Genomic DNA, 24,292 nt, shown 5'->3' with positions numbered 1-24,292 from the left:
GGAAACCGGGGACTTGAAGTCCGTCCAGAAGCCTTTGCTCGAAGGAGTACCTCCGAACAGGCAGGACAACCAATTTCACAGACCTCTACCTCCGTATGCATTGCTATGTCCCGGGGAAATCGAAGTCTTTTATCCATACTTTAACTTGAATTTCCCATCAGACTCATGTCAATTCAACTACGCGAGCGCTCTGTATCTTCGCATGATGTACCCTTCGCCAATCTCCTAGCCGCCGCTGCCCCAGCAGCAGCTACATCCAGTCCCACCCCCCGTATAGCCGTCCTGACAGCCGCGGCGCCAGGTCCCCCCATGGCAGCGCTTTGAATAGTTGCCCACATTCCACCTGTTCAGGAACTGTCGTTGGCATATCGTCATATCGGTACGCGGGGGAAGATCATAAGGAAGCTATACTAACCTGCAACAGGTCCCTTCGATGCGATGCCTGCGAGGGCGTACATGGGCGACGTGGCAATTGCTGGAGCAATACTAGCCGCCAAACCTCCAGCCGAGATGGCCGTGAAAGCAGTAGAAACGGGGTTCTTGCCCGCCCAGCTCACTCCCTCTCCCGCCTTTTCCTTAGCCCAACTCACTCCTTCCCCCGCCATCTCCATAGTAGATCCGCCGAAGGCTCTCCATCCAGGGCCAGTGTAGTTCAGGGCTGCTGATGCGAACGAGAAAGGACCAATAGCGAGAGCATTTTGCCAGGCGAGGGCGATACTAATAGCACAGAGAGGCCGCATTTCGTCTTGAGTAGGTATTTGTAGATTCCTCAATACCTTGGTTTACAGCTTGTCAGAGTGGTAGAGTGCGTAGGAGCAGGGCAATAGTAAGGTAGATATTGATTGAGGATATCGAAGATTGTCTCTCCTAGTTCAAGTTCCAAATTGACATGAATAGGTGGGCTTTTCTCAGACCCCAAGATATACCACAGTTTCCATAGGATGCTCCTGATGACTGCCACCTCAGGTGGAGGCATCATTGATGTCAAAATGTCGTCTGTCGAGCTCCACGCATGGGGGCACTGCCTTCCCAACCCAACTCTTCTATAATGGAGATGCGCGCAAAACGGTTGATCCGAAACGGGAATGGATTCGTCTGGTATCATCTCGGTGGTCAGGGTCTTGCCAGCCGCTGAGAGACGCTGTCTTGCACCGGGCTTTCACAGCGGCTGGCAAGACCCTGACCACCGAGATGATACCAGATGAAAACGAAAACCCCGACGGTTCCCTGCATTGTCCCGAGCGCTTTTTTCAGTGCCAATTCATCTCCTCTGGTTGCCACTTCACCCAGCAGAGTCCTGAAGTTGATGACGGTTCCGAGCGGGGAGTTGCCCATCATCAATGTTCGTTTGAGGAGGTTGATGCGGCCCGGGGAGGTAAGTCAAGCCCTCTCGATAGGCATATGACCCGATGGTCTCGAAGATGTGGTCGTTGGGTGTGACCGGCGGGGTGTAGTCGGCCGCATCTCGGACGGCCAGGCGGATCTGTGGAAGGCTCACGTCGTATACTTTGTTCCAGCCATTGATCACCGCTATGGGGTCGAGCTTGTTCTTTATGTCGACACCGGAAAAGAGTTTACCGGACAGCAAGCTCCCAACGAAGCTGTCGATCATGTTGACCTCATGAAGGTTCTCGAGCTGGGAGCCCGTCTTTGGGAGCTCTGCGGCTGGAATTAAGTTAATCGGTGTCGAAAGGGACGTGTCTTTGAGCAGGTTGTACGCCCCGCGGATGAAAAGCGTGTCCTTCCCATCGCCTTCAAGGCTCTTCAACCCTAGGTCAGTAAGGCCGGCTTGTCGCGGCCAGGTCCTTGCCGTTATGGATAGCAGAACCCGTCAGCTTGACCAGCGAAAGGAACTTGTGTCGTGGCTGTGCCGGCACGGCAGCGCGAGCCTCGAGATGGTTGTCGTCCTCCTCTCTCACACCGCCATCTTCATAGTTCCAGACCCAAGGACAGCAAAACCTCGCCAACCAGCAAGAGAGCTCACTCGCATCTTAACCCTCCAAACTCAATGACTCCTGCCGCCAATGACCTACAAATTCACTCTCGTCCTCGGTTCCATCAATGTATGGGGGTCTTACATATTGATCGTCCCAGTCACCTTTCCCAAGCAAGTGATACTTGTATAGGTATTCCTGCAGCGGCATGTACATCCAGCCCACGTCTTCCTCCTCGTATTCGGTTGCACCATCATGGAATGGGGCGGGAACTGTGTAGTTCCTCTCCTGTGGGGGGAACGGGGACTCCCAGTTTTTGTGCAGAAGCTTCACAACTGGCGAGTTAACGCCGGGATGATCCACGGACTCGAGACAGATATCATCCACAAAGAGACAATATTCGTATCTGGGCGTGGATGTTGCTCGCATCCAGCCCACGTCGTCTTCCAGGTTAGTAGCATCGGGTCGTAGACGGTCCTCGAGATTTTTTGAGACCCAAGACTGAAAATGTTCTCGGACTTGGTGGGAGGTGGCTCCGCTGGTGCAGGTGACAGCTGTTAGTAGTGGCAGACTGATAAACATGGGCGCGCTGCAAAACGCACTGGAGCGCCTTGTCGTCGATGGCGTGAAGATCATGGAATGTCAACAGATCTTCGCGAATGTAGAACCTGAGATCTTCCTGGATCTTGCTGCGCAAGGCTTCCAGCAGGCGAACCCAAGCTCTCTGGTTGGCTTTAGAGCACCGATATATCTAGATTTTCTGCGTCAATGTGACGCTCTTTTGCACCATCATGAGAGGGAGAGTGTGAGGAGGAGGTATTACGACGAATCCCCAGACCGAATCGTGAAACTTTGTGCACGTCATGTCTGACTTGATATGGTCAAAGTCGATGTCAGGGCTCGACATGTAATCGAGGTAGGTTTCAGTCCCTGGGGCTCCTGAATGTCCTGCCGAGTTGCTGCCCGTCATGTTTCGAGGACGACAAATCCGGCCAGCTTCGCCCCGCCGTGTTGCTGTACCGCGCGCCGAGGGTGTCGTGGCGCCGGCTTTGGTCAATGTTGTAAATGGCCACTTTGAACAGTTCTGGGCGGCGCGGGAGATCTGTCGCAAGGCTCCCCTTCCAGCTGCAATGCGTTGCAACATGGAGAAATTGGGGGTGTGTTGATGAGTGTATGGGAGAAGGGAAGTGCAGATGAAGCAGAGGCGAGGTAGGTTGCGCAGAAAATCCAGCGTTTTGCCCGGGGGCGCAGAGGCAGGGCACTCGCTCGTTTTATCGTTTCATGGATAACAACTTCGCAGTCCTTCAATCAGGAGTTTAATATCTGCGTGTCCATGAGAAGCCAGACGGGAGGGAAGAGAGACGCATTGTCTTTCTTTGGGAATAGCGTTCCCTAAGTCGCAAATCCACTGAAGTGGGCGCCGAAGTGGTCCTGTAACTAGCCCTGTAAGTGGGAATACTTCAGTGGGTTACAGTGGCTCGTTATAGGTAGGTGGCTGGCTCGGCCCCTGTGCGATCCTTACTGTAGGTATGTATTGTATAATACCTAAGGTACCTTATGTATATACATACAGTACAAAGTACAGAGTGGGACCCTTGGCAGTCTTGGCAAGAGAGGGGTGTGAATAATCTGGGCCCCAACCTCCAATTCTTCAGTTCCTTTTTTTCAGGTTGGCTCGAAACTGATAACTGAATCACATAACACCCCAGGGCATTAGTCTGAATCTGATTCCATCCATACCAGCTTTCCCATTGACGCGTTCGCCGGTTGCGCCGGTTGCCTCGTTGCATCATCCACAGACGTCCCGAATCCACCGCGTCCTAGCAGCCCCCTACACTTTCTCATTGCTCGTCTTGTTCAGGTTGACGTCCTCCTCAACATGCACGACTGCCTTGGTGACAGCGGCCCCAGCGAGTTGGGAAAACTCTTCCTTGTCCTCGAACACTGCGCAAAGCGTTAGCCTCACTCTGGGTTTTTGTACTGGGCAGAAGGAATGGGTCACTTACGGAAAGCAAGCTCCTCCAGCGAACGGCCAGACGTCTCGGGCCACAGAAACCAGATCATGACAACCTCAGCAAAGATCCAGCAGCAGTAGACGAGGAGGTACTTCCAGTCAATGGCTTGGGTGCCTGTCAACTGACGGTTAGCAACATGGGTTGTGTGCGAATCCCGGAAACGGAGAGTCCTACCGATTGGGTTGACATAGATGCCGAAGAACTGCGCCGCTTTGCCCCAGAACTGGAAGATGGCAATGCCACGAGCACGTGTAGCATAGGGGAACACCTCGATGAGGTACGCTAGGAAACAAATTTGGGTAAGTGTTGTCCTTCCAGGGAAACAAGGAGGTCGCTCGACTTACTGTACGTCAAGGCGTTGAAGCACAGATTGTATGCCGGGCTGTATGCGTATATCCAGAACAGCGACAGCTTAGCAGCAACCTCTGACCTGTCGATGATGAAGACAGCAGTGCAGATGGTCCAAGCCACATAGACGGCCAGAATTGAGATGATGCCTGTCAGATACATGGTTCGCCGCCTGAAGCGCATGACCACCAGGGCAGCGCTGACACCGCAGATGAGGGACCAGCATTGGTTGCCGAGGTTGTACTTGGCCTGAAAGCTGGGGTCGGTGTACCCGATCAGCTTGAGGACGTCGCCCAGGAAATACGAGATGACCACGTTGCCCGACAGCTGCGTAAACAGGCCCAGCAGCGAGCCGATGACGACGCGGCGGCGCATGCCTGCCGTGCGGACCATGTCTGCCCACGACCGTTTCGAGTTCTCCATCTCAATCTCCAGCGTCGCCTTGATCTCCACGATCTCAGCCTTGACAAACGGGGACTCGGCATTGCCCTCGGCGTGGTACTTGATCAACACCTGCTCGGCTTCCTCATAGCGGTCTCTGCTGATCAGGTAACGGGGGGATTCCGGCAGGAAGAAGACGAAAACGACCTGCAAGAGAGACGGTGCCATCTGAAGAAGTGACGGGATCCTCCACGACCAGTTGCCCTGGATCTGCTGGGTCCCGAAGGCTGCTCCCGCAGCTACGATCGCTCCGATGAAGTAGCAGGCATTGAACAGCGACGTCAGAATTGGGCGCTCTTTGGGATGTCCCAGCTCGCCGATCAGACAAGAACCGGCCACGATGGCATAAGGCAGGCCGAAGCCGATGATGCCGCGTGCCATGATGTACATCGGGGCTGATCAGACCGTCAGATTTTGCCCTCGGGCTCCTTCTGTGCGACGTGACTCTTACCATTGAAGGCGAATCCCTGGATGATAGTCCCAATGATCATGATACACGACCCGAACATGATGCACCATCTACGCCCGAACGTGTCATTGACCAGAGGGATGAAGGGGAGCCCGATGACGGAGCCCAGGGGAAGAGAGGCGGCGAGGATGCCATTGTACGAGCCGGTCGGGTTCCCGAAGTCTGCGAATCAAGGGTCAGAACGAACTCGCTGAAGGCGGAACTGCCCCAGCTTACACTCCTTCCAGGCGGGGAGAAGCTGCGCCGCGTTGATGATCTGGGAGTCAAACCCGGAAGTCATTTCGATGCCAATGACGCAGGGAAACAGGAGGAAGTACATCGTCCGCAAATTGGGCTTCTTGTACCAGGGGATCGGATCCTCCATCGCCATGCGATGGATGATGTTGTCCGATCCCCCACCAGCACCGGCGCCGACCATCTTGGGCTTCTTTGAGCGTGGCGGTATACTCTCGTGCTGGGTTTGTTGACACCAGGGGTGACACTCAACCCTAGAGCCGGCGATATCTGTCAAAGGAGCACCGATAGGATGGGCACTCTGCTAGAATAAGACCTGCTATGGGTCGGACAGAGCATATAAGGCCTTCCAGTATTCCATGTAACCCGACAGAAACGACCGCAACGTGGAAAATGGCACGCCATTGTTAAAGTCCCATATTCGTTGCATAACCACCGGAAAGTTGGCTTAGCTAGAAGCAGCAAAGGCCTCGTTCCCTGTCGTTAGAATGCCTTCTCCCCGGCGTAACCACACCCCCGGTCAAAAGCCAATCCCCTGGCCCCTTCCATTTGAGCCATATTGGACACTACTGGCACCAACAGGTCGGGCCGAGAAGGATCGACAAGCCCTGAAAATTCGGGCTCTCCGTCCACTCCGAGTACCCTCTTTGTGCTATTTACCTTACGACACTGGCTTAGTGAGTGTTGGTTTCGTACGACATCAGAATCCTGCGACGGTTCTCGGCTGCGTCTTTTGTGGGAGCCGCGGGAGGGACGCGGGCCATTTAGCCGGGTTCGACCAGGGGGCTGCGAGAGCAGGTTGGATCTCTTGGACAATCGTTGATGGTGTGTAGGAAAGCTCTGGGGAAGCCAAACCCCAGATGCCCAGGCGGGATCTCCCACACTAATCTCTTGGCCTGGAATCAACTTGTCTTGGTGTCCTCTATGGCACCGTTGGAGAGGTTTTAACCAAAATAACCCCCTTGACGGGCTCCCAAGTGAACACAAGAGCACACTTGCCCTCAACAACTTGAAACTTACACATCACATTCACACCCAACGACTCGCAAGCAGCTTGTGGATCCGAGATGAGAAGCGGGAGGGACAAAAGGGCCGCGAAAGAAGCCGTCCGGCCGCAGGCTAATCGCCCCAAAGATGCTGACGTTGCATGGGGGATCTGCCGCTGGGGGCCAAGCGGCTAAGTACCTACCTATAAACCACCCTCGAATCATCTGAGCTGTACTTAGAGCAGTGTTTTGGCTTTATTCGGCGTAATTCGCAACTCGGCCAAGTCGGCACTTCTTTTGCCAAGTGGTTGCCGTCCCCCCATCACGGCTTTCGAGAAATGCAGACTCAGGGCTTGGCTGAATTGTTAAGCTTTGCGGCGCCGTCTGCTACAGATCAAGTACCGCGCCAAGTGTCTTGGGGTGTGACGGTTCCTGGTTCTGCACAGTTTGTGCTTCGGGAGAGTGCTGGGCGTGGTGTGAGGATTGACCTCGTCGACCAGGGTGGATAAGATATATAACCGACTCCGACAGCGGGCATGCCTTATGTCGGTGGTCAAGAGGGCTAAGAACGGAAAGGAGAAACCAGCAGTTCTGCCCACATGCATGATCTAAATATCACTGAGTGGATGCGAGCCGCGCAGGTGATGGATGTGCTACCAGCAAGGAAATAAGCACGCACAAGTGGGATCATTGCCAGGGAAAGAATTATTCGGACAGCATCTCAGCCGAATGTCCTGATGGTTAAATATCCACATACATGGAGTCTCCCTCGGCAATCCCCATCCCTGCCTCTTATCCATCCCCCTGACTCCCACTGGCAGGCTCGAGTCTCTCCCATCCCCACCCCATTTACTAGAGTAGGAGGCACAGAGTCAGCTCATAACGGCATGCATGCCACGTTGGATCACGGAACATTGTGTACTGGTGTAACCTACGCGGGAGTAGCCCGGCTAGCTCGGCATTGTAGATGTACTATCTGGCTGATTCGGCTACAGTGCATGTGAAGAATGCTTTGTTTTCTATTCTCATTTTGCCTACGACAGTTCATAGCGTCGCTTCGGAGGATGGGGCCAGTATTGCATTGGCCGGCGTAGACAAGGGACTTGTACCTTATCCACTGAAGTTGAGATGTGAGGACAGTTGAGCGAATTACATGAGAGCACAGAGACTTCATGTTGGGTCAAGCTTAAGGTGAATGTGCTCAATAAACCAGTCACTCGCCCGCTGCTGGTTTGGATAGGTTAGATACATGTACTATCTGAGAACATTTACATAGAAGATGTTGAAAGCTGTCTCTGTGCTATCTGTGCTAGTACGCAAGTACGCAACAATCTCCAATTTCAAAGTACCCCTGGCTCATAGTTAAAGTCAACTCGGGTCTTGGGGAAAACTAGAATTGAGCTTATACTTGGTCAGTCCAAGGTAACTTGCAGTGAGATTCTCCGTTTAGGAGTGGACTAATCGCTACCAGACGGACGGACCGCCAGTCACACCCGATTTCGGCGCAATTGTCGCCCTAGCAATCACACTCATCCCCTCGCAACCTCACGCTAACAAAGCTTCCTCCTTTCCTACCCCCCCGAAGATGCTTATGGAATCTAGTGTACCGCAACAGTCACAGATTCCTTTCTTGGAAGTGTATTTTGAACGACTTATTGCTATCCTCTCCATCATCTATGGCAAGAATCCTATAGAGGTGCCAGCGTGGTAGAGCAGAACAGGAAAATCCCGACTCAGGGGTTACAGAGATTAGATTGCAACAGTGCAACTTTATGTGAAAAGAGCCCCAGTTACAGGGCATCAGATTGGACGCTATCCAAAGAAAGGTAAACCCTCCACAGACAAGAACCATGTCATCCCTCAGGCTACTCCTTCAATCGATTCATGTTCAAGAGGCGACACCTCTCTTGCTAGCTTGGTCCCAAGATGTCTGCCAGTTGTCGAGACGCTTGGCCATCTTCTTTTTCCTCTCTGAGATGATAGTAGAGTAAACCACCCCTTGGCTGGCTCCCTGGGAGCAGTGGGGGACTGGGACTTGAAGCTTCGCGGAGATTGTCGGGCTTTCTGAAAGATATCGCTCCAGCATTGGGGCTTGCTGGGTGTCACCACAACTGCCAACATTGGCATGACTGATTAGACTCAACACTTCTGGGGCAAGCAGTTGGGTTCGAACGACTAACCTTCCTTCTGCGGCAGACATGGTATGTGCACGGAACGGTTGCTGATACCTATCGGGAGGGACTGGGCCCTTTCAATTCATTTCCTTCTGTCGTTAATTGTTCCTGCTTATTTGGCTTCCTGGAAGTTTCTCGGAATTGCTGTCAAAGTGAAGAAGGTGACGACTTAAAACTACCCGGACTCTAACCCACAATCCATCGACGGCATGTTGGTGACTGTTATATACTTGTACATTGTGGGCAACGCGCAAGCTGGTGTTGTGAGATGCAGTCCCCTGTTACACCTCGCAGTCCTTCTCGACAGAAAACACATGGGAGATTAGATCTCAAGGCCGTCCCTCTCAACAAGCAACACATGGAAGACTCAATGCTTCTCAAGAAGATGAAGTGATGAACAGCCCTTTCAGCAGTTTGCATTCAAGCGCACAGCGGCGCCTTCCACACATTTGTGTTCATCGAATCATCGCTCCTGGATTGCATGTGGCTGACAGCAATACGATCCAATCAGAAGAGGGATGTATGCCTTCCGCACTTTCCCGTCACTCTCAGCGCCCGTCACTTTGCGGCTGTTGCGCTGTTGCCTGAAACATGACTCAATTGCAACTGCCTGACCTTTCCTACGAATCACCTAGGTACCTTACTTACATAAAGGCACCTATTGACGTTCTACTTCTTACCCCTATTTCAGATGTCGGAAAATCACCAAGGTTGGACTGGAATCAGCTGGTCTAAACAGCGCGACTTGCGATACCAAGGCATCCTATTTACTCCCTAAGGTATCATTCAGATCATGCCGGATATGAGGGACTTCAGAGACAGGGTCAATGCCCCAGCGGCAATGGGCACACCCAGTGAGGTTGAAAGCATTCCATCCGGTGCGCAATCGGCAACGATGGCCAGCCGTGATAAAGCTGGAAACGAATGGGTTTGCGCAACTCCCTGCGTCATGCAGTCGATAGAAGGCGCATACGGCTTGTCTTTTGAGGATGCGGCTTGTCTTGACCACGCGTACGCGATGTTCTCGGCAATGGCAGACGATTTGCCAGCTGATGCCCGACTTCTGCTTGTGAAAGTCTGCGTGGCCATCAGCCTGCACGTCTTGAAGCTTGCTGGCGAAGGAGAGCAGGTTCCAGTTTTGTTCCGCACTGGCAGGGACCTCGAGGACATGATTAAGTCATTTGCCATTCGGATCGGTTTCGAGGAAAACGTTCATTCAAATCGAACCATTATGTCGCTTGTATATGCTCGTCATCGGTACGTACACGCAGGTTTTATACACTTCGTTGTTTCAACTGACTTCATGTTTCCCTCCAAACCGAACGCTATCTCACTGCCGTCTTCTGTCTAATTCTAGTGAGATTGCTGCTCTATTACGGATTTTGTGGTTCGGCGACAAGGATGATTACAACCAGATGGGAGCTAGCAGAAGAAATCTGGCCAAGGGCATGTCAACGGATGACGATACGACGTTCTGGACGGACGACGATAGTCGAGATAAGACGTTGATATGGGAAAAAGAGCCTCAAGACCGCCAGCGTACGAAGAAAGATTCTGGGTGCGTGATAGAGGACGAACACGAATACAAGGTTGTAATTGACGGACTCGGGCAGCTTGACTCTTCCTTGGATACAGAAGGAGTTGTTGAAAGTGAAGCATTTGAATGGCTCGTTCGCGGTTTGCTCCGTCAATCCTGTTATCGCTTGGACGAAAAGCAATTGCGGCCCGTGGTGAGCCAGAGAATCGTCGACGAGATCCCTACTAGCACCATGATTAGCAGTCAGGATGCACCCAAAAGCTACAAAGTCATCTTTCAGCTCCCTTGGGACACACTTCGGACCGATTTACAACTGGAATCAGTCATCTTCACCAGCTCATCCGACTTCGAGATACAAGCCACTACTGTTGAAGATTACCTCGACCAAACCTGGGGTCACCGCGGGAGAGATATCTTGAGCGTAGTGGAATCAGTACTTAAACATAGAACAGGAAAGGACGCGAGTCCAGGTATGTAGCATTACCTTAACTGACACACCACTCCCCGCCATATAGTGCCCGATACTGACCTATCAAGACACGGCGGGGATCTTCTGCATCGAAAGAAAAGGGGAAAAGATTTGTGCAATGCTCGGCACAGGCCAGATCTCTGTTACCGGGCCGGCTTGTTACATCGCAGAGCGTGCTGACCAGGTAGCATGGCTGGTCGCTGCCCTCCAGCACTCACCACCAAGCCAGGATCTTACAATTCACAGCAAAGTCGTGGTGGAGAAGCAGACGCCCGCTGAAGGGGAGGAATTTTGGCTTTTCCGAAACGTCAACGACACCAAATCTACCGAGCCAACCTTGTCGTTTCTGCCTGAATGGCTAGGTCAGGGCGTTGACTTGGTCATTGCTCGAGGGTTTCCGACAGCTCGCCGACCAGAGTTCTGCCCGGGAATAGAGGTTTCGGGAAGCACCCGCCTTCAACTCTTCAGGCGTTACGCACGGCTCATAACAGACCCCCACCAAGTCGGTGGGAAAGTGAACGGGCCAGCAGGGATCATGAGGCTGGTGAAGAGAGTCGGGCATGTGTTCATCTGGCACTTATTTGGGCGTCGACCGGAATATTCAGGTGAATGTAGGTGTGAGTTTTACCTCTATCAAGCACGGGGAGATGGCATCTCCCGCGACGTCGATGCGCCAACTGTCGACATGTCAATTGTCAACATGCCAATTGCCGAAATGCATGATAATAGCCGCCACATCCTCTACGATTGCGGTGGAACTAAGGCCTGGCTGGAACAGAAATCCCATGGTACCGATATAGTAACCGAAGCACTATCAAGGGGTCCTACTGAGGTGGCTTGTAAGGAGAAATATGAAGATAGGGGACTGTCCGAGTGGAAGGCTGGGTCTTTCTCTGAGGGGTCACGGGAGACATCGATCGATTCGGATATGTTATCGATCTCGGATGCCTCAGAGAGCGGCCGGCCCAAGTCGCCAGGAGAACTTGACAGGCTATCTCCCGTCATCACATCCGTTGCAAATCGTCTCTACAATGGATATCGGACCTTGACTGCGCAATCTGGCTCATCAAGCGACGTCAACCCCGTCCGCAAGCCTGGTTTAAGACCTGCCGAGTCCAGAACGTCGAAACCTGGCATACTTACTGGCTCACATAATATCTTTGGGAGACGTCAAATTAGCGGCAGACATGAAGATGACGGAGTTCCTAGACCCACCCGCAGGTATTCTTCCGGAAATCAGCAATCACAATCGCCCGGCGACTCCCCCGACAATAGCAGTACAAGTTCGGCGCCATGTGCTAGAAGTTCTTCGTCTCCCAATGAACCCCAGAGTGGAGGAGCCCGGCAGGATGGCGGCGGGAATCGTCGAGGTGGCTCAGATGGAGATGGAGATAAGGGATCCGGTCAGGGCCGGCGAGATAGCCCGCTTTCGAAGAAAAGGGCAAGGCAGAACAGTCACCAAGACGCCCCCAGAATACTTGCCTGTCATTTTTGGAAGCTGGACCAGGTGAAGCATCGCTCCTGCTTCAAAAGCGAGCTTTATGGGGTCAGTCGGGTGAAGCAACATCTAACACGGAAACACACACCAGAGTACTATTGTGAGCGCTGCAAAGCAGTCTTCCCAGACGAGCATAGCCATGAGGACCATATGCGACAACTGTGCGTCCTGGACCCCAACGCGACGCTGGATGGCATCACGCATCAGCAGGATAGGCAGTTGAGGAAGAGGTCCAACCCTTCGCTTTCTGAATCCGAGCAATGGTTTGTCATCTGGGATGGTCTATTTCCCGGACATCCTCGACCAAGTTCAGCGTATCTGGACAGCAGTTTGTCCGAGGACCTATGCCAATACCGCGAGTATGTCCGGCATAATGGTCATGAGGTCTTGGCCCAGGAACTAAGGAGCCGAGGCATCCTTCTCAGCGTGCAGCAGCAACAGGATGCCTGTGACCACGCTGAGAACGACGAAGTGCAAGATGCGGCAATCCGGGAAGCAATGCTCCTTTCACTCGACATGTTGTTCGATGACTGGCTCTCAACTCGAGGAAACTCGGGGCAGCCGTCGACCTCGCACCGGCGCGAGGAGTCGCTGACTTCCTCGGCTCAGAAACGCCAAAGAACATCGAGTCCTTCAAGACCAACGACGCCGTCCAGCGCGTTTGTAGACGGCAGTACCGGGCTGTTAGACTGTCCATCTGCAGTGTATCCGCAACAAGGCGAAGCGATGCACTTGCGTACAACTGCAGTTAATCATGAACCACATATACAAGGGCCTCCCGTCCTGACTGAGACCATTTTGCCAGACCAATTGCTCAACGAGGCCTGTTTGATGGCCACAGAGTTCCCTGACTTTGACGACATATTTCTGAACTTTGGGGAGACAGGCGACTTGTTACAAAGCAATGGTCCATTCAACGTGGACATGTATATTGCCGGCCTCTTTACTGAAGACGACACCGTGGCTGTGGCGCAGGAACTGAGGCCCCTCAGCTAACCCGCCGAGTAAGTCCTGCCTTCAAGGGTTGGTAACATTGGAACTCTTCTGGGAATGGGATCAGGCCCGGAGAATGGTCAGACATCACCGCAGGTTGAGGTTCCACAATCTTGTAAAAAAATGGGATAAGATCATAAGGGATAAACATGCGCCATCGAGTCTCAGCCGAGTTCGATTGATGGGATTGATCGACAGAATTTCTATTACTCTCTCCTCGGCGGTCGTCGTGCCATGGTGGCAGATATCGGGCGTTGTGATAGATCTGAGGCTGTTCAACGTCCAGTGTTTTCATTGTTGTGTTGTCCAAGTTCAGCAGCGCCGATTGACTGCTGTGGCCCGTGGGGTGGTGCATTTGTGGGCCCCAGGCCCCCAGCTGAGCTCGAACCCCTGTCACCTTGGACCCAGTTCTCCACTCGCGCCTGCAGATTGGCCTTATGGCCCCCACCCACGCTCCACAGCGCGAAGGATGCGCCTTACGTGCAATGTCAAACGCGCTGCTGTGCCGCACCCCTACCTTCCTGTAGTGTGTTTTCTTAGGCATCATTAGGTTATCAACTTCGTACTTTCCACCATATCAACAGCAGGATGGAAAGGTTCGCCCTTCCCTCGTTTTGTACGGTCTTCTAGATTCAACTTTGTTGCCTAACACTGCAATTGGGCCTCAAACGATACGAACTTGGATGATTCGACGCGTTTTACCAGAATGTTAAGTCTAGCACCAAGTTCCGACGTGAAGGGCGACCAGGATGGACCAGCAACGAATACTCCGCACTTGGGATCCCTATCATCGCAGCTACCGGGCGACGCTGCCCAACCCATAAACTTTCTTGAACTGCTGCGGGAGTTACAAGAGACCAACCGCCTACTAAGAGCCGTGGTTCTGCAAAAACCGGCTCATGGTCTCGAAGGGATAACCCCAGAATTGCTTACCCCCTCCTTGCCGCTGTCGGCTGCTGCATCGTCCCCCACTGCAAGCACCAGCGATGTGAAAGAAGCTCAGTCGCCTGAAAAGGGTCCAGCGGACCCAGCTATGGTGAAGAGAAGGGCCCTTGAAATGGTCAACGAACTGGCCCGCGATGCGTTTGCTCCGAATAATGCTGTTCTACTGGGTATTCTACGCTATCAGTGCATCAAGTCCATGTCATGGAGCAGCGATAGGGATTCTTCCGAGGTCAGCGAACTGGTTTGGGGTGCGCGGAGCCGAAATGAGGAAAGGTTTCGTCTGGCTGCCGATGAGGTTGCTCAAGTGGAACAGCAATGGCCCATCCGCTTTGATCCCGGCCCAATGATTCACAGGACAACGTTGGAGGCTGGCTGGATCCTCGGAAACAACCCGGTGCGAGACGGTCCGCTGTGCGCCACTCCTCTCTTCTATGGCGCTGAACGACGGTTGCTGCCGGCAAACGCCATCCTCGACACCTCACAAAAGGTTACCGCAGCGGCTGCAAACATGCCGAGTTCCAACTTGGAGAGTCCTGGCTCGTTGTGGTAAGATACTCCCCCTTCGCTTTCCGTTACCTCAGGCACAGCGAGTTCATGCCAGAATGCAGGCACTTTTCAACACCACTAGAGGCCAACGGCATCGTGCCTCTGAGACGCCTGGCGCTCATAGGCGCGGTATGCTGCCGGAAAGACAACGACGAAGTCAACGCCGTGGACGATTTTCTCCAGGACTTTTGTGGTAGATGGAGACCCCTCCACCTCCGACGTATTATTGCTAGTGAATTCATTGGCTGGTCAGGGGGCAGCCAACTGGTCTACCAGCACACTATGCGATGCTTCACTAGCGTCAGGTCAGGATTCACCGACACCTCCGCCTCCGCCTCCGCGGCGCCGACCTACGTACGCTGCAATCGCGAGAGCGGGGAATTCCCAAGCCTCTCAGACACCGTGTCTTCGTCCTTTGTTGAGCAGCGCATGTCCGTCTTTTGCCGCTGGTCCTATGTGTCCGACCCGCAACAATTCACCATCGTGGTTCTTGGTGACTTCCAGGCCGAGAAATACGAAGCTCAAAGTTCAAACGACCATTTCACTGACTGGGAGGACCGGAATTTCACTGTTCGAGGGGCCAATGCGAGCTATCATCTCCTTCAGTCCGTCATCCACCGTATGTTGGTGTTTTGGGAGAAGGAGTGGTCTCAATGCTTGGATGAGCTTGAGCAGTCGGTCAACACTCAGGTAAGTTTGGACGGATCTTCACTTGATGTTGTTACTGAAGCTCACAATCTCAGCTCAATGACATCCTCAACGACGAGGCCAGTAGTCGTCTCATGTTTGATACGTCGTTTGAGAGATCTCGTGTCTACTTCAAGTCACTCGAGATGCTGCGCATATTTTCGGACACGATTCGGGAAACCGGCCGCGAACTGCAAGAGATGGACCCCAAACTATTGCTCCAGGGCAGTTTCCGGCGCGCGGGGTTCGATTACCGATATTTCTTGAAGGACGACCCTGCCAAAGACGAGGCACTCTGGGAGAATTGGGAGACCCTCGTCAGTTTCCATAGGATAGCCGAGGAGCGGCTGCTGCATCGGATTGCTGAGAAGACCGAGGGCATCAAAAGCCTGCGAGATGGGGTAAGCGGTGCACCCAGCCATGATGTATGGATCCAGAGTCTTCTAATGCCTTTCCTCCGTCTACCAGTTATTCAACGCCACTTCGTTACGTGAAGCAGCCAAGTCTACGACCATGAACCGTTACGTCATTGTCTTTACCATCATGACAATCCTCTTCCTCCCGCCGAGCTTCTCAGTGGTAAGTCACACATCAACCCCTCGCACGTTACCTCGTTCCTAGCTCTGACCATTGTATAAATCTGTCAAACAGGCCTTGGTCAGCACACCGCTGTTTGAGGGCGCCGAGGACGTCGGATATCAATTCACGCTCTCCACCGTGGTTGTGTGCGTAGTTACTTACGCGCTTTCCTTCGTTCTCATCATACTGGCTGATAGGTGGGATGTTGCCGGTGCGCTCTACCGCGAGATGCGCACGTTAGTGCGCGTGGCGTGGGCTGGGACTGGTGTTCCGGCGCTCATGAGAGCAGGTAAAAGGAGCCAGGCAAAACGGAAGGTGGCAAGGAAGGAGAAGGAGGATGTGTAGGTTTGCATCTTTCGGAGGCCTCAGGATATTTCGCGTCTCCTACCGACTGCCATGATCTGATCGCATTAATGATATCAATGTGTGGAAATTGCTACTGCTATTCTAGCTTAGGTATGATCACGCCGGATTGTTCTGGACAAGCAAGGAATCCATGCTAACCGTTGCCAGCCCATCGCCCTTGTACAAGCCATCATCCTCAGTCACAAAACCGGGCTTGCCGCTCTCATCCACCACGCATCTCACCCGGATATCTCGTGCCTTCTGCTCGACAGCCTGCAAAGTGGTGTTGACCCTCCTCAATCCCGGCCTGTCCGTGGCCCTCTCCTGCGCTCCCTGGCTTGAGTGGCCGCCCAACCCAAACAAAACAAGCGGCAGCACATTCGCCTTCCACACCGGATCCCCCCTATTCCCTAGGTTCCTCGCCACCATCCACACAAGCAACGCCGCACTCACTACCAAGAGCACCAACGGCAACAGAACCCACCGCCAGTCAAGACTCATACAGATGGAATTCCTCGTCACCTGCCCCTTGACCGCATAGCCAGTTCCCTGTCCCAGATCGACCCCGTGCATATCATCCGGCCCATACCCCGCGGTGCGGAACTTTGTCGTAATAGCCGACGCAAACGCGTCCATGGCATTGCTGATAGTCGCCAAACTTGCGTTGCGCGACGCGTACAAGGGCGAAAGCCACCACGTCGGGGAGCACCACAGTTCCTCGCCCTGGCGGCGGTCGTAGATGCATTGTCCGTTGTCGAATAGTGAGGACATGTGCAAGCTCATGGCCCGGGAGTAGATCCAGGTGAGCTTGTAGAGGCATGCGTTGGGGACTGTGGTGTTGACGCCGGCTAGGTTGGCCGTGGAAAAGGTTCGGCCTGGGACGGCGGGGGCTGAGGAGAAGTTGGTTTCTGTGTACGATGTCCCGGAGGAGTCTAGCACGCAGGGTGACCGGACGGCGGTGTAGTTGGATTGAATGAAGGAATCTGTGTCCTCGAGGACGGCCGGTGTGGTGGATACCAGTGTCTCGCGCAGCACGCCGTCGACTACGGAGCCGGAGTAGGAGCGCAGACAGGGGTACAAGGTGCATGTGGCTGCGACGAAATCGCCTACTCCTCCGTACAGAGCCTGGGGTGAGACGGGGTCTGCGGAGCCGCGGTGCGGGCAGATTAGCTCGCCCGAGGAGGTGTTGGTGCAGGGCGAGTTGGAGGCTGTGAGAACGGTCACGCTCTTGATGGCGCTTTGAGAGCCGGTTGGGATTCCGAGGAACGCTGATTCGGCCAGGGGGTCGCGGAAGGAGGTGGTTGTGGACAGAAAGGGCATTACCCCCAGCTGCAGCCCATACAGCGCTATCCAGAGCGGGTCCTGGTTTTCTCCAAGAGAAAGGGTGACGTTGCCGCTCTCATCCGGACCTTCCACATCGGCCGTGATATCGCGGCACTTGCTGCACATACCGATAGTGGAGTGCGTCACGCCCGTGCCGTAGTCGGGAAAGGTGCAGTTGCCCGTCGGGCAGAAGGGCTTGATGGCCAGGTCCTGGCTGCTCGGATTGGTCAGGCCCTGCACCATGACGCCCTTCATGTCGACCGTCACCTCCCAGGCTCCCGCCGCGACGCGGTAATACCTGCCCTCGACGTAGTTGGCCACGGGGATGCTGGAGTTGACGTCCGGAAGCACGCGCGGGCAGATGTCGCTCCGGATGGCCTGCTGCATGAAGGGGCCGACTAGGAAGGACAAGACGCCGACTGCCGCGGCCAGTACGGCGTGGAAGGCGAGGATGCTCTTTGACCGGCTGCGGGTGAGGAGAATCCAGATCAAGCGGAGCGAGCCTATTCCACTGCGGCTGCCGGCGTCAAAGTCTTGAAGCTGGCTGAGCGGATGCGGTCGTTCGGCGAACCAGCTCCATTTCAGCTGGCTGATGACGCCCGCCACGATCATGACCATGCCCGCGCGGATAATGGTGGAGAGTAGCGCTACCAGGGTGCTGAGGTTCATGCTAAGGTGCCATTCTGATAACTCGCGGTGGTTGTAGTATGCCAGGAGGCCAATGATGGCGCTTATGAGGCCCACGGCGACGAGAAGGCTTCCGAGTTCCCACTTCCAGAGGTTCAGGACGTCCAGGGCGGACAGTCGATGTTCGGATGTCCCCCATTGTCGGCTTGATGGTTGTGTGCCCGGTAGAGGTGCCGTTTGAGAAGGCAAGTCATCCCCTGATGCCGTGCTGTGGGCAGGGGTGAGTGCATCTACTAGCTGGATGGAGGGCGTTGGGGTTGGCTTTTCAGACGGTGTCCCTGAGGTCCTTGGCGTGAACTGTGCCCACTGAGCTTGCAGGCTCTGTTGATGCTGGATATCTGATTGCGGCGTTGTCATGATGGGAGTGCCGCCAGCTGAGAGTTCATCAGTTCAGCTGAATTGACATCAATGAAAACGGCGATGAAAACAGAGCCATTTTCTGGATTCTCACACAGGCTGTTTACATGAGTTCTGATATTTCAATGCTACGCGTCAGATTGCCATTTTGTGTGGCAAATCAGCAACAGAGCTGTCGGTGAGAGACCTCGGACTCTGCAGCAGATCATCTCGGACTTGTTACCCCTGTATACCCCTGTCTGATTACTACCGTATGTTTACCTATGAGCATAAAAGCGTAAGTTCGCCTGGGTGTTGGAGACACTGAGTCAGCAGGAGATACCACCAAGACGCATGACTGAGGCAGAGAGATCCCAATCATTGGCAAAGGCAGGGACTCGGAGAAAATAAGGGGCGCTTAGTCAAGGTTGTCTTTTACCTTAGCTCTCCTTATTCTTCTTGGTGCCTAACATCATTCCCTCCATAACGCTGCAATCTCCCGCACGAAACAACCTAGGACTTAACAACATAACGCACCAGTCTTATTGGAGCCAATCAACCCCATCCGCCATAGAAAGAGAACCTAACGTTATGTATAGGTGTAACCAAATATGCAGTCAGGCCACAAGATCTACCTGCACGCCAGCCTCGGCGCCCCACGCGCGCACCACTCCCTCTTCGTCGAGACCAATGCTCAAACCGGCACCGGACACTTATACCACGTAACCGGCAACATCCAGTCCGGGATGGTGTACGCTCCACGCCCGGAGCTGCATCCCTTGGCATCCCCCGAGTTCCAGAGACGCAAACTCCTCGGCTATGTACCGGAGAGCGAGTACCACCGGGTCGACGAGATATGCCGCTCCGTTGAGCCGCCTGCGAAGCAGTTCGATGGCGCGAGGCCGTTGGTGCCAAGGGATAGGCTGAGGGCGCTGTCAGGAGTGGACTGCTGAGGTTGTGGAGTTGTTGAGGAAGGAGAAGGTGTTGATTGGGGAGGAAGGGGAGTGGGTTGGCAGGGAGGAGATGGAGGAGGCGCTTGTAGACAGTGATAATACAGGGGATCCTCCGCCGAGGAAGAGTACAAACTGGCCTCCTATGAGTCCAACGCATATAGTCTAACGACCTGTGCGATATACTTTACCGATGGCCCTGATGGAGAAGGGGACGAGGAGTAAACTCTTGGTAAAACCTTCTGCAGTGGTATGCTGGGGTTGCCCAAGCTCGTAAGCAGGGTCGCTTTGACTGGGCTCTGTGGGTAAGACAAAATGGGCATGAAATTGCCGCCCAAGAGGCGTGGAGGAAGGAGGAAGGTGAGCTTCGGAAGTGTAGGATGATGCAGGACAGCACCTACAACCTACTATGAAAGGCAATTTAACTTACACGTATCAAGCCCCTTCTACTTCCGTTGCCCTTGGCGGCATCAAGGCCATGAAAACGTTGTGGCAAGGTAAACCTGGTCTGTCTCGAGCAGCCAGATGATCTCTTATCGACATACTCCACGACCACTATACGATTTATATCTCCTGGTCAAGCGAGGTAGTTCTAGCAAATCACGTCGTCGGCAATAAGGAACTGGTCAGCAAACATCAACTGCTTCCGTACTCGACCGGCAAGGGCCAAAAGTGAGAGCAGCAGAGAGAGCACCGCAGGTTCGGTTAAGCAACCCAACTCAAACTCCACAATATCTCAAAAATAGCACCAAAATGAATTACATGCCTACATCGTAGTAGATACCGGCTGTACCTTGCTCCGTTGTCGAGGCTAACAGGCCCAAGTTTCCTCTACGCCGGAACCCCAGATCATCAAGCCCACTGCAGACACAGCCGGAATCCGACATGGGTTTGTAACGCACCACTCTACAAGAGGCAATCGACAAATGTAGCAATGACGGCACGGAAAGCGGGGGAAGAAGACGACATCGTCACGACAGCATACCGCAGCCAACTGCCGAGCCAGACTAGCAGAGTCTTGAGTGTATCGCAGCAAACAGCTAATATATAGATGGAGTCGATGGACGCGTCGTCTCCGAAAATCTGGTTAAAGCTGTTCATCGTTTGTGTAAAATTGTGTCATGGTCAATGTGCATGGGACACGCCGGGCATTTTAACCGCCTGGCTGTAAGCCAACCCAAATCTCGCCGGCCAACCCGATTCGCTCGTCCGAGAAGCAAGCCGAGATTAAAATCCGGGGTAAAAACCGCCTTGGCGGTTGCGTGTTGCTTGGTGGTGATGGGTCTGAATGGAGACGTCGTGTAATCCAAGGCCAATGATTGCTTGCCGGCTACAGCATCAACAGCATATAGCGTCAGGTGCTAATATCAAACTCCTATAGTCGCCCTGTTCTCGAGAGTCCTGGCGCCAAGCGGTGGCCAAGTGTGTCCATGGGTGAATTGCTGCTGATGCGACCCGGATATTGATTGTGGCATCGTCACTCGTCAGGGATGCAACCAGCGTTCCCATCCTCGGAGGACGGAGCCGAGAACTGGGCTGGGCGTGTGAGTCTGGGACTTGCCGAGTGCTAAGTAAAGCAGGAAAGCGTAAATACCCGACCGGAACCGCCATGTTCATCTTGGCCAGGCCCGTTATATCCTACTGATTCCCCATCTCCACCGTGAGACTCGACACAATCCCGGGTGGCAGCACTAAGGTGGTCGAAACACAATGGCTCTGAAAGCCTTCCTGTCAAGTCTCTTGCTGGCAGCCCCTCTGGCCCTGGCCCATCCGGGCCACAAGGAGGAGGTGTACGCGCACGCTGCCCTTCCGCTGGAACGCAAGTCCCTGGCCCACTGCGAGGCGGAGTTCAACCATCCCGAATTCATAAAGAAGACGGTCGAGATCCATGCACGAGAGCTGCAGCGGCTGCGGCGACAGCTGGGCATTGAGGTCCCTGAGAAGTAAGAGACTGATATGAAGGATGTGTTGTACCTACAGGACTGGACGTAGCAGATGCTGATCCACACTCACTCACAGGCGGGACATCAGTCCGCGGGACTACATCTCGGTGTCTCGGATCGACCACAAGAGCAACAAGACGGTCTCCAAAAACATGGATCTCAGTACCCTGTTCTCTGATGCCGGCGCCTGCATGCTGATGCCCGCCGTCGACCAGGGTCCGCTGTGTAAGTCCTCAGGGGTTATCCGACCAGAAGCAGCTGAACTGACCCCTACCGCATGCAGACGTCCAAGGAGAGGAGATTAGGAAGGACATTACCGGGGGCGAAAAAGGCATCAAGTTGACGCTGGTCATCCAAGTCGTCGACTACCGGACGTGCCAGACGGTGCCTAACGCCTACGTCGACATCTGGAGCTCCAACGCCACCGTCAGTCAACTTTCCCCCTTACCACCTGATTCCATCACTGACCTATCCAGGGCATCTACGTCGGCGTCCAAGGCTACCCCGGCATGGGCGACCCGAACGACTCCTCCATCCTGAAAGGCACCACCCTCCGCGGGGTGCAACCAACCGACAGCCACGGCATCGCCTCCTTCGACTCCCTCTTCCCCGGCCACTACCAGGGCCGAGCCACACACATCCACGCCATCGTCTACCTCGGCGCCACCAAGCAGGCGAACAACACCATCACGGGCGGGCGCGCGGCACACATCGGACAGCTCTATTTCGACCAGGGCTTGATCACAGCCGCGGATAAGATCGCACCGTACAGCTCCAACCGCATGCCCATCACGCAGAACACGGCCGATTTTCTGTTCATGCAGGGTGCTAATGGAGATGATCCTATTGTGCGGTATGCGTTGGTGGGTAAGACGCTGGATGAGGGCCTGTTTGCGTGGATTAGGTTTGGGATTAACCAGCAGGCCAACAAGCCGGTGAGTCCGGCGGCGTATTGGACTGCGAATGGGGGGGTTATGAACCCGAATGGGCCGGTTGCGAAGATGAATGGTGGTGGTGGGTTTCCTGGAGGTGGCTGGGGTGGGTTCCCGGGGTGGGGTGGTGGTAGGAAGAGGAGGGCTGCTGCTGCTGCTGAGAGGGAGGAGGAGGTGAGGGGTGAGGAGGAGGCTGAGTGATTGTGGGAGCAAGTCGTGAAGCCAGTTCGCTTGGAATGAGTGATCCAGGGATCAGATTCAGTGTCTATATTGTCAATCAGTCCGATTATCCGTTCCGAGCTCAGATTCAGGTCAACAACATACATGTAAATAAGGCATGGAACTTGAGATTGTGCATCCCTTCGAGTCCTTTCCTCGAGGCAGCCTTGCATATCACCCTTGAGGTGCTCTTGAGTACCTGTTAAGAGCATGTCACTTCAACGGTGAGTCCTTGAAAATGATGTTCTAGTATTGAAGGACTTAAATACCGCTCAATATGAAGACCCGTACCCCTGAGCCCCTGACTTTGTATCCGTCATACCACATGCATCATTCATGAATCCCCAGCTATGCCCCTTGCGTTCGTCGCAGCATTATTACATGATTATCCAAACATGCTATTAGTATGAACTCCCGCAATCCCTGCGCGTTACTTATTTGCCCGCGCGGTACGTGTTCCAGAAGCTCTGCATGCGCGCCCGCTGGCCGGGGGTGAACTCCTCATAGCAAGAGCTGCGATGAGAATGTCAGCACGGGTAAACTCTTAAATGGGGGAGACAAAATGAATAAACGTACTCATAAGAGTAGTCCATATAGTTATGAATCGGATCCAGCCCCGACTGCGACGGGCACGAGTCCCTTCCAACCGGGCATCCCGACGTGGCCGATGCCTGCGCGGGGGTATCCGAGACCGAATCCCCAGCACCGGTGCACCCGCCCTGGAAGGTATGGTACAGCCCGAACCAATGACCAACCTCATGGGTGGTGGTATGACCCAGATTAAAGTTGGTCGCGCTCCCGCCAGGAACACTAGCCGACAGCACGGTGCAGCCGTCGCGGTAGAACGCTGTCGAACCGGAGGACACAGAGTCCGGGAAGTAGCAGTAGCCCAGGTTGGAGCCCATGTCGGGCAAAAAGTAGACGTTGAGGGTGCGGTAGGTGCCCTTGCGGAGCGCCCGCTTCATCGTCATCTCGTAGCCGTTGTCGTCGGCCGCCCACTGCGCGTTGATGGTGCGTGTTACGCCCTTGAGGGAAAACTGGAAGTTGTGCGGGGCGTAGGCCGCGTTCAGGGTGTTGAGCTGCGCCGTGAGTTGGGAGTCCTGGATGTCAATCTCCAAGTTAGTACCCTCTCAACGCACATGGGAGGTTTCAGGGGCTGTCAATAGTCATACCGGAATGTAGCCGTCGGCAACCGAGTTTGACCTGGCGATAACATGGAAGTAAACATCCACGGTCGTCACCGCGCGAGCAGTGAGGTTGCCCGACTCGGCAGCCGAGGCCTCGATGGTGGCAAAGGCCTGCGAGATCTTGATGTGGCGCTCATCCGGGTCGGGCGCGCCGCAGCTGAAGCCCCGGAGCTGCTTGGGCGCGGCAAGGACCGACTGGGCTGCCGCGGCGGCAAGGACAAGTGGAATGAAACGCATGGCGGGCAGGAAGGAATAGGGACAGGCCAATGAGAGAGGGCAGGCAATATCCTCAGATTGATTAAGCGGCTGCTACCGATGGTCTGTCGAGCTGGAGGATGAGAACCTTGCGGACCATGCTGGGTTTATATCTTCATGCCATCTCCTCTCAACACTCCCGTCTCCTTCTATCTCAACTTCACACCTTCGTCTTGACAGAGTCAAAAAAGACTCGCCACAACGCACCCTCGGGCATGATGGCGAATTCCGGAAGGTCGGGGCAAACGACGGCCCCTTGC

At 54.3% G+C, this 24,292-nt stretch overlaps 12 protein-coding genes across 12 annotated transcripts; 5 read left to right on the top strand and 7 right to left on the bottom strand.

Moving 5' to 3' along the window:
* Positions 1–276: 276 nt before the first annotated feature.
* N656DRAFT_778125 (uncharacterized protein) lies at positions 277–756 on the bottom strand. The gene has a single exon (XM_064814955.1). It carries the CDS (start codon positions 738–740, stop codon positions 411–413), a length of 330 nt encoding a protein of 109 aa, XP_064670928.1. The 5' UTR covers positions 741–756; the 3' UTR covers positions 277–410.
* Positions 757–1,282: 526 nt separating this feature from the next.
* Positions 1,283–1,612, bottom strand: N656DRAFT_767708 (uncharacterized protein; the record flags this gene model as incomplete). Its single annotated transcript, XM_064813572.1, has 1 exon — positions 1,283–1,612. One exon carries the CDS (start codon positions 1,610–1,612, stop codon positions 1,283–1,285), a length of 330 nt encoding a protein of 109 aa, XP_064670927.1.
* A 379-nt stretch (positions 1,613–1,991) lies between these two features.
* On the bottom strand, positions 1,992–2,904 carry N656DRAFT_707970 (putative muramidase; the record flags this gene model as incomplete). Its single annotated transcript, XM_064811470.1, has 3 exons — positions 1,992–2,472; positions 2,537–2,685; positions 2,758–2,904. The coding sequence occupies 3 exons, from the start codon at positions 2,902–2,904 to the stop codon at positions 1,992–1,994; spliced, it is 777 nt and encodes a 258-aa protein (XP_064670926.1).
* Positions 2,905–3,932: 1,028 nt separating this feature from the next.
* N656DRAFT_707604 (general substrate transporter) lies at positions 3,933–5,625 on the bottom strand (the record flags this gene model as incomplete). Its single annotated transcript, XM_064811443.1, has 5 exons — positions 3,933–4,063; positions 4,124–4,231; positions 4,294–5,133; positions 5,190–5,369; positions 5,424–5,625. The coding sequence occupies 5 exons, from the start codon at positions 5,623–5,625 to the stop codon at positions 3,933–3,935; spliced, it is 1,461 nt and encodes a 486-aa protein (XP_064670925.1).
* A 2,601-nt stretch (positions 5,626–8,226) lies between these two features.
* N656DRAFT_614081 (uncharacterized protein) lies at positions 8,227–8,725 on the bottom strand. Its single transcript, XM_064810313.1, has one exon. It carries the CDS (start codon positions 8,625–8,627, stop codon positions 8,316–8,318), a length of 312 nt encoding a protein of 103 aa, XP_064670924.1. The 5' UTR covers positions 8,628–8,725; the 3' UTR covers positions 8,227–8,315.
* Positions 8,726–9,162: 437 nt separating this feature from the next.
* On the top strand, positions 9,163–9,988 carry N656DRAFT_613424 (uncharacterized protein). Its single transcript, XM_064810308.1, has one exon. The coding sequence runs from the start codon at positions 9,395–9,397 to the stop codon at positions 9,950–9,952; it is 558 nt and encodes a 185-aa protein (XP_064670923.1). The 5' UTR covers positions 9,163–9,394; the 3' UTR covers positions 9,953–9,988.
* On the top strand, positions 9,982–11,780 carry N656DRAFT_613964 (uncharacterized protein). Its single transcript, XM_064810312.1, has 4 exons — positions 9,982–10,159; positions 10,215–10,608; positions 10,676–11,218; positions 11,386–11,780. Coding segments are annotated over exons 1-4 (987 nt in total). The 5' UTR covers positions 9,982–10,111; the 3' UTR covers positions 11,388–11,780.
* Positions 11,781–13,804: 2,024 nt separating this feature from the next.
* N656DRAFT_797234 (uncharacterized protein) lies at positions 13,805–16,200 on the top strand (the record flags this gene model as incomplete). Its single annotated transcript, XM_064817605.1, has 5 exons — positions 13,805–14,589; positions 14,652–15,279; positions 15,333–15,677; positions 15,745–15,855; positions 15,928–16,200. 5 exons carry the CDS (start codon positions 13,805–13,807, stop codon positions 16,198–16,200), a joined length of 2,142 nt encoding a protein of 713 aa, XP_064670921.1.
* Positions 16,201–16,551: 351 nt separating this feature from the next.
* N656DRAFT_681462 (uncharacterized protein) lies at positions 16,552–18,312 on the bottom strand (the record flags this gene model as incomplete). Its single annotated transcript, XM_064810558.1, has 1 exon — positions 16,552–18,312. A coding segment is annotated over one exon (1,761 nt), but the record flags the coding sequence as incomplete, so codon positions are not given.
* Positions 18,313–18,776: 464 nt separating this feature from the next.
* On the top strand, positions 18,777–19,993 carry N656DRAFT_778117 (uncharacterized protein). The gene is made up of 2 exons (XM_064814954.1): positions 18,777–18,854; positions 18,986–19,993. The coding sequence occupies exon 2, from the start codon at positions 19,158–19,160 to the stop codon at positions 19,497–19,499; it is 342 nt and encodes a 113-aa protein (XP_064670919.1). The 5' UTR covers positions 18,777–18,854; positions 18,986–19,157; the 3' UTR covers positions 19,500–19,993.
* Positions 19,994–21,206: 1,213 nt separating this feature from the next.
* Positions 21,207–22,572, top strand: N656DRAFT_788886 (aromatic compound dioxygenase; the record flags this gene model as incomplete). The annotated part of the gene is made up of 4 exons (XM_064816730.1): positions 21,207–21,439; positions 21,516–21,664; positions 21,723–21,865; positions 21,916–22,572. The coding sequence occupies 4 exons, from the start codon at positions 21,207–21,209 to the stop codon at positions 22,570–22,572; spliced, it is 1,182 nt and encodes a 393-aa protein (XP_064670918.1).
* A 452-nt stretch (positions 22,573–23,024) lies between these two features.
* On the bottom strand, positions 23,025–24,014 carry N656DRAFT_707442 (metalloprotease MEP1-like protein; the record flags this gene model as incomplete). The annotated part of the gene is made up of 3 exons (XM_064811436.1): positions 23,025–23,103; positions 23,167–23,690; positions 23,763–24,014. 3 exons carry the CDS (start codon positions 24,012–24,014, stop codon positions 23,025–23,027), a joined length of 855 nt encoding a protein of 284 aa, XP_064670917.1.
* Positions 24,015–24,292: the final 278 nt, after the last annotated feature.

The sequence above is a fragment of the Canariomyces notabilis genome (assembly GCF_033297395.1).
Source record: "Canariomyces notabilis strain CBS 508.74 unplaced genomic scaffold N656scaffold_8, whole genome shotgun sequence".
Classification (NCBI taxonomy): domain Eukaryota; kingdom Fungi; phylum Ascomycota; class Sordariomycetes; order Sordariales; family Chaetomiaceae; genus Canariomyces; species Canariomyces notabilis.
This window is presented reverse-complemented; position numbering and strand designations above follow the sequence as displayed.

Coding starts and splice junctions, on each gene's coding strand:
- N656DRAFT_778125 (XM_064814955.1), bottom strand. CDS start 740: ATGCGGCCTCTCTGTGCTATTAGTATCGCCCTCGCCTGGCAAAATGCT.
- N656DRAFT_614081 (XM_064810313.1), bottom strand. CDS start 8,627: ATGTCTGCCGCAGAAGGAAGGTTAGTCGTTCGAACCCAACTGCTTGCC.
- N656DRAFT_613424 (XM_064810308.1), top strand. CDS start 9,395: ATGCCGGATATGAGGGACTTCAGAGACAGGGTCAATGCCCCAGCGGCA.
- N656DRAFT_613964 (XM_064810312.1), top strand. CDS start 10,112: ATGGGAAAAAGAGCCTCAAGACCGCCAGCGTACGAAGAAAGATTCTGG. Junction 10,160..10,214: donor CGTACGAAGAAAGATTCTGG/GTGCGTGATAGA, acceptor GGACTCGGGCAG/CTTGACTCTTCCTTGGATAC. Junction 10,609..10,675: donor AGGAAAGGACGCGAGTCCAG/GTATGTAGCATT, acceptor TGACCTATCAAG/ACACGGCGGGGATCTTCTGC.
- N656DRAFT_778117 (XM_064814954.1), top strand. CDS start 19,158: ATGCAGTCAGGCCACAAGATCTACCTGCACGCCAGCCTCGGCGCCCCA.